The 7,333-nt window shown below is 43.1% G+C and overlaps 1 protein-coding gene across 1 annotated transcript in view; it reads right to left on the bottom strand.

Annotated features, from left to right (window-relative positions):
• The window catches only part of Klhdc10 (kelch domain containing 10), a 61,356-nt gene extending 54,414 nt beyond the window's left edge, over positions 1–6,942 (bottom strand). The window contains exon 1 of the mRNA XM_031381063.1: positions 6,616–6,942. Coding sequence (XP_031236923.1) covers positions 6,616–6,772 — 157 coding nt within the window. The 5' untranslated portion in view covers positions 6,773–6,942. The remainder of the gene's footprint in view (positions 1–6,615) is intronic.
• Positions 6,943–7,333: the final 391 nt, after the last annotated feature.

Below are 7,333 nucleotides of genomic sequence, written 5' to 3'. Positions count from 1 at the left end.
GAAATCCACCTGCCTCTGCCTCCCAAGTGCTGGGATTAAAGGCGTGCGCCACCACCGCCCAGCTAAGAATGATCTGTCTTAACCACAAATTATTAGACTCAAGTGGTTCAAGTATGGCCGAGTGGCTAATTGCTCATAGGCTCTTGCAGAGGACCTGAGTTTGGGTCTCAGCACACTCGTCCTACAGCACACATCCGGTAATTCCTGCTCCTGCCTCAGGGGATCCAAAACCATTTCCTGGACTGCAAGAACACCAGCACTCACATAAATATACGCACAAACATCACATAATTTAATGTTTAAAAAGCTTTACTTAAAAAATTTAATAAACTAGATAATAACTGTTGAATCCTGCTGGAAAAAATCTATCTATAAACAAGGTTCAAAAATAAACTGGAAAACCATGGAAAATATCTACAACATGTGTCAAAGAGTAGTAAGTACTAGTCTCCTTAGAACATGAGTTCCTATAAATAATGTTTCAACATTAAACATTTCAACAGAAAAATGAACAGAAGCCAGGCAGTGGTGGTGCACGCCTTTAATCCCAACACTTGGGGGCAGAGGTAGATGGATTTCTGAGTTCAAGGCCAGCCTGGTCTACAGAGTGAGTTCCAAGAGAGCCAAGGCTACAAAGAGAAAAAAAAAAAAAAAAAAAAAAAAAAAAAAAAAAGGAGGAGGAGGAAGAAGAGGAAAAGGAGAAGAAAAACGAACAGAATCTATAGAGACTATAAGTAACTGAAACAAACATGGTTCTTTCATTTGCTAAAAAGATGCTTAAGGATATATTCAGCTGGGTGGAGAAGGCTAATCCCAACAGAGACTGTCGGATCTCTGAGTTTGCAGCCAGTCTGGCCTACAGAGCTAGTTCCAGATAGCCAAGGCTACACAGAGAAACCCTGTCTTGAAAAACAAAAGCAACAACAACAACAACAAAAAGTGGTTTAGGGTTTCAGAGAGATAGCTTAGTGGTTGAGAGCACTGGCTGCTTTTCCTGAGGACCTGGGTTCAACTCCTGGAACCTACATGGTGGCTCACAACACAATAATTCCAGTTCCAGGGGATCTGATACTTTCTTTGGATCTCTGAGGGCACCCAGTACACACATGATATAAAATAAGACACATGAATGCAAGGGAATACACCTGTATACATTTTTTAAAAGGTAAAGTAAAAGTTTAGCCAGGCATAATGTACATTCTTGTAATCCCACCACTTGAGAAGCAGAAGCAGAAGAACACACATCCCAAGCCAGTCTGGGCTACACAGTAACACCTTAACTTGAAAACAAGGGGCTTGTGGGTCTAGGCGGCCGGCACACACACTGGTTTTAATCCCAGTACTCAGGAGGCAGAAGCAGGAAGATCTCTGTGAGTATGAGGCCAGCCTGGTCATATAGTAAGTTCCAGGTCAGCCAGGGCTACAAAGTGAGGCCAAGTCTCACAAATAAAGAAATCTAATCTCTGGCCTGGGAAGTAGCTTCTGGGTAGCATTCTTGCCTAGCATGTACAAAGCCTGAGTTCCACCCATAGCTATTACAAAGATGGGGAGGGGTTGGTATTCCAATAAAGGAACCAAGCAAGAGCTACCAGCAGGATAACACTGTCATCAGACCATGAACTGACCCTACCTTTACAAAGGGCAATTTGACAGTTTTATCAAGATTTAAATAGTAAGTATCCTTTGACCCAGCAATTCAGCTTCTAGGAATTTACCTGCAAGATAAGGACCCTAAGTGTGAAATTCCTCACATACAGGGAAACTCAAGGAACCACTGTGGCAGGAGACCCTAGCACTTTAAAGACCTTTATGGCATATCTAAACATACAACAATGCCACCCCAGGCACAATGCACATTCCTTCTGGAAAAAAAAAAAAACAGGCAAGAAGCTAAGGACAGAAGCCAACAGTCACAAAGGCAGAAAGAAAACCTGCCTTCTCTATATCTTGTTTTATTGCTTTTTGAGACAAAGTTTCCTGTAGCCCAAGATGGCTCCCAACCCAAATGCAGCTATGAATGGAGACCTGGCCCTCCTGCCTCTCCTCCTGAGGCACTGATTGCAGACATTTACTACACATTTACATGTATGTGTGGCCAACTCGTGTTCTTTTCTACCACTTGAAGTTTACATTTATTTAAAACTTTATTAAGCTGGGCGGTAGTGGCACACGCCTTTAATCCCCAGCACTTGAGAGGCAGAGGCAGGAGGATTTCTGAGTTCGAGGCCAGCCTGGTCTACAGAGTGAGCTCCAGGACAGCCAGGGCTATACAGAGAAACCCTGTCTCAAAAAACAAACAAACAAAAAAAACTTTATTAAGATTTCAGGATTATTTTTCACCCAGCTTACTGTTAAGTATGTCTTCCTCTGTCATTTTCTGTGTTAGCAATGACGTTTAACTGTTTTTTCCTATTAACACATTTACTTAATTAAACTCACATATTAAAATGTAATACTTACTTGTATTCTATCCCCCAATTCCCTTGCTCTCTGAGCTCTATCTCTAAATGCTTAATCTACAAAACAGCAGCACCATTCCCTGTTTTTTTCCCTAGGTATATAAAGATTATTAATTACTAAACTAAAAAAGTGTTCTTAGCCTGTGGGATAAACACAGCATCACTGTTGTATCCTAAAAAATAGCAGAAAAGGACCAGCAAGATGGCTTAGCAGGTAAATAAGCTTGCTGCCAAATCTAATGACCAGAGTTCTAGTCCTATGACTATCCGGTAGAATGCAGAAGAAACCTGACTCCCAAAAGCTGCCCTCTAACACCCACATACACACTGTGGCACATGCATAAGGGATGAGGGCACACACACCCACACACACACAAACACACAAGAAGTAATTCTGTCTTTAAAGGGAAAAATAGTTTAGAATTTTAAAAAAGATAGCAGAACGGCAGGGCAATATTCAAAATTTCAAGAGCACTGTGCTGACACAATGCCTGATGTAGGACTGGATACTTTTAAGGACTCAGTATTATCTGTTTGTCCAGAGCCAGTGGGGCTATGCAGGACCAAACTACACAATCAAGTCATTATACATCAATATCTTACACATAATGCCAATTAAATCTTTTTTAAAATTAAAAGAAAAAAATTTCAAGACAGGGTTTCTCTGTGTAGCCCTAGCCATCCCAGAACTCACTTCATAGACCCGACTAGCCTCAAACTCAGAGATCCACCTGCCTCCACCTGCCTCTGACTCCCAGGTGTTGGAATTAATGGTATGTACCATCATTGCTTGGCCTAAAAATACTAATCTTAATTGTATGTGTTCAGATATTTTGCCTGCCTAGCTGTCTGTACACCACCTATATGCCTGGTCCCCGTGGAGGCCACAAAGAACACCAGGTGCCCTGGAAGTGGAGTTATGGATGGTTGGTTATAAGTCACTATGTGGATGCTGGGAATGAAGCCTGCTTCTCTGAAAGGACATCCTCTTAACCCTCAGAGCCCTCTCTACAGAGCCTAATTAAAAATTGTTACTATATTATATTGTGGTACATGCATCCAGATAAAATTTGTATATATGTATATACATGTGTGCATACACACACACACACATAGTATGTTTTTCCCAACAATATTCACACACAAATGCTATGCATACCTTAGGAAAAAATGCATGATACTAGGAGAGGGTACAGGGAGAGGGGCCATGTCAGAAAGGCGAAAGAAGGCTCTTATGGAAAAAAAAATACAACTGAGAAACAATTAAGGTAAGTTGAATAAGAGGAGGCAGTTCCTCCAGGACAGAAAACCACATGCAGTGGCTACCTGTGGTAAAGGCAGCAGAGCAGACAGCAGAGAACAAAAAGGAGGACCAACCCAAGGCAAGAAGGCAGCCAGCCGGTGTGGTACCTTAGAGCACGATAGGGGTCTTAGCCTTACTGTGAGAGCAATGAAACAGCAAGAAAGGTTGGGCACAATGGCACATGCCTGTGTGCCACCACTCTAGAAGCTGACACAAGAGGATGGAAGGTTCAAGGCCAGCCTGGACAAAGGTTAGATCCTATCTTAAAAACAAAAAAGCTAAAAGAAAAGGGCTGTAAGCAGAGATGATTAAAGATTTGTATTTTCAAAGACCAGTGATATATAAATGGGAGGCTCTAGTAGGAAGGCTGTTTAGACAGCTACTGCAGGGAACCTAAAGGACAGTGACAGAATTAGTTACAACGGAAGCAAAATAAACAAGACTAGGTAGCTAATTATAACTGAAGTTGGTGGAAGCTTAAGGAGACCTGCTTTCAGATTTGCCTTAGCAGATGGGCAAAGGTCCTACCACCAAGCCAGGCACAGGAGCACAGTAGCACAGGAGATAGAGAATGGAAGATCTCTTTGAGTTTGAAGCCACCCTGGTCTACATGCTATATAGTAAGATTTTTGTCTTTTAAATTTTCTCAAAAGACACTATCCCTGAAAGACAATGGGAACATTCCAGGAACACCACCATGTTGTACTGCTTCGTTTCATAGGGACTGGGCACAAGATAGAAATGTAAAAAAGAAGAAAAAAGGTTCTTCAAGTATGTGGTAAAGAAGGGTGAATTGGAAAATAGGAATAGAAGTCAAATAAATGAAAAACTAATAAACAGACAAAAACAAACACAAAAACAAAAACAAAACAAAAACAAAAAGAGGAAGACGATAGGTCTCCAGTGTCAGCCATAAAACAGACCTGCACATTCCTATTCCTCACTACCACTTAAAATATTTTGAATTATTTCAAAATAAAGGGCTATAATATGCAACACCTAGGAGAACAAAGGATTAGTGTAAAAGAATTTATTATTTATATCAAAGTATATTATTGAGATATCAGAAATTTTCTAGTTTTGAGAAGGAGGGAAAGATGGAGACGGCCTGTGTGGGAAGGAGCTGAATGCCAGCCTGGCAGAAAGGAAACAGAATGAAGGCTGATGACTCCACTCCTCCAACTTTCACAGTTTAAGCACGTTTTATCTTCACCTCTGGACAAATGGCTGTTCTTGTCCTCGTGTGCTAAGGGAATGCAGAAATAGCGCCATACTTCAGCCCCTTATTTGAAATCAGGGCTTATCCTGCCCTCATGTGGTAGCTGAGAGGAACTGCACCAATATGTTCAACAGTCTCAACACCTGAGACTGTCCACATGGAAGTTCTGGGTATAATAATTAATCTATGACCAAAGACTTAAAAGATTGCAGATAGAGAGCAAACTGGGAATAGTCCTTGCCAAGGGATTTCTCTTCTAGGCTTAGTAGTGCACAAAAACCTGGGTTTTGGTGTTAACTGGAGATAAAAAAAAGATGGCTCCTTTTTTCACATATTTAGCAATCCCAATCTGACACAGTTTTTTCAAATCTAATTTATGGTATATCTGATTATTTACAAATGTCTCAATTTTATTTTAATGGTATGCACAATGGGTTAATGGACATTTCTGGCACACAACAAAAACCGTATCACAAATATTAGTAATTGTCTCTTAGAATAAGTAAAATCCCCTTTATCTTTAAATTAATCAACTGATTATTTACTACCTAGGAGAACAAGTCACAATAGTAAACACAATTCAGAAACAATCAGATTCTCAAAACTATCTAAACAAATATATCACTAATACAATCAACTTAACACTAGTCACACACACAAAAAAAAATGGCGAAGGACTAATACATCATTCCTGACAATTCTTTTCACCGTGAGGGAAAAAAACAACCCACGACTGCCCAATAAAATGATTGGCATTCTGTGCTTGATTTAATTCTCTACCTTTCTTTTAACAGACTGAAAATTTGTAAATGTATGCTTTTTACAACTGTTTACACACATATCGATTTGACTTTGTTTTTTTTTTGTTTGTTTGTTTTTTTTTAAGGCATGTGAATTCAAAGACCAAACCATGAAATTTATAGCAATAGGTATATTTTTCCAATTTTCACTTTTGATACCGGGATCACATCATTTCGTTTCTATATACTCATGATCTTCATTTCCTCCTTTTAAAATCTAGACACCATTATCCATTCTCTGTACATCCCCAAATATTATTTGATTCAACCGTTTCCCTTAATCTTCTTGATTTTTCTTTCCCATATACTCCCTATATACTCCCTAGCCAACACCACACACACACACACACACACACACACACACACACACACACACACACACACACACTTCCCCATGCTCATTCCGTTTCAAAATACCCAACTCTTACACAGTTGGTTGGCTTTTTTTTCTTTCAAACAAAATCACTCCTATATTGTTCTTGTCTCCTCTCTCCTTAATTTGGCACTCCTTTTGAAATAATTTTCCACAGCTAAACACCAATGTCTTTTTTCACAACATCAATCTGCGGAAGAGGAAAAGATAAGGAAACCGGGCAAGCGAAGAAACATTTGGGAATGTCAAAGAGACAGCGGCCTCTCCTTCGGGAGGAAAATACAACTCTCATCACCGAGCTGTCGACACTGCGAGACTTTTCTTCAGGCGTGCTCCGATTCCCCTCCTGACCTCAACGCCACCTTCCTGGTGCTCTGCTTCCCCGTCCTCGGCTGCGTGTCCGAGGGGCAGTAGAGCCTGGCGGCCGCCACCTTCTCGCCAGCAGCGGCCCCACCACTCACCTGGCAGGTGCGGCCGTCCGGAGAGCTGCACGAATCGGTTGAGCTGTCCGGTGCCCCGACCCCCGCCGGCCGCGCCGGCCCCGCTAACCCCGCTGGCCCCGCCGGCCGCGCCTCCTCCCCGCCGGCGATTCCGGTCCCAGCCCTGGGCAGCCGACATGGCCCGCTAACGATTGCCGCAGCCCGGTCCCGGCAAGCCCCTGCCCCGGCAGCGCGAGCCGAGCCTCCTTCCCGGGCTCCTCAAGAGACCCGGGAGACAGGGGCCGGGGGAGCGCCGGGCTTGCCAGCAACCAATGGCTGGCCGCCTTGGTGACAGAGGACCAATGGGCAGTCTCTTTCTTGGCAGGTGGAGGGAGGCGGGGAGAGATGTGGTAACCATAGCTATAGCAAAAAGAGGTGGGGGGAGAGAAAAGGCCTAAGCAGCCGCTCACAGAGCGTATCTATTCCCCCTGAGTTAGCCCGCTTCGCCGGGATGCTGGGTGCTTAGACCAGATAGTCGAAGGACGAGCGGGGAGGCTACGCCTGAGGAGACTCCCAAGCAGGGTCGCTGCCCCAGCGAGGTCGATACTCCGGAACTCTGTCCCATAAGCACTGCACTTAGAAGTATCATATGTACACAATGCACGTGCTTGGTGTCAGTACATCTGTCTGCAGCTCTGCAGACTGAGACCCGGTCTGCAGACTTGCCACACACAAAGGGTTCAAGGGAGGTGGGGACAGG

The sequence above is a fragment of the Mastomys coucha genome, unplaced genomic scaffold (genome assembly GCF_008632895.1).
Source record: "Mastomys coucha isolate ucsf_1 unplaced genomic scaffold, UCSF_Mcou_1 pScaffold20, whole genome shotgun sequence".
NCBI lineage: Eukaryota > Metazoa > Chordata > Mammalia > Rodentia > Muridae > Mastomys > Mastomys coucha.
The sequence above is the reverse complement of the archived record's forward strand: the minus strand, read 5'-3'. Positions and strand labels throughout refer to the sequence as shown.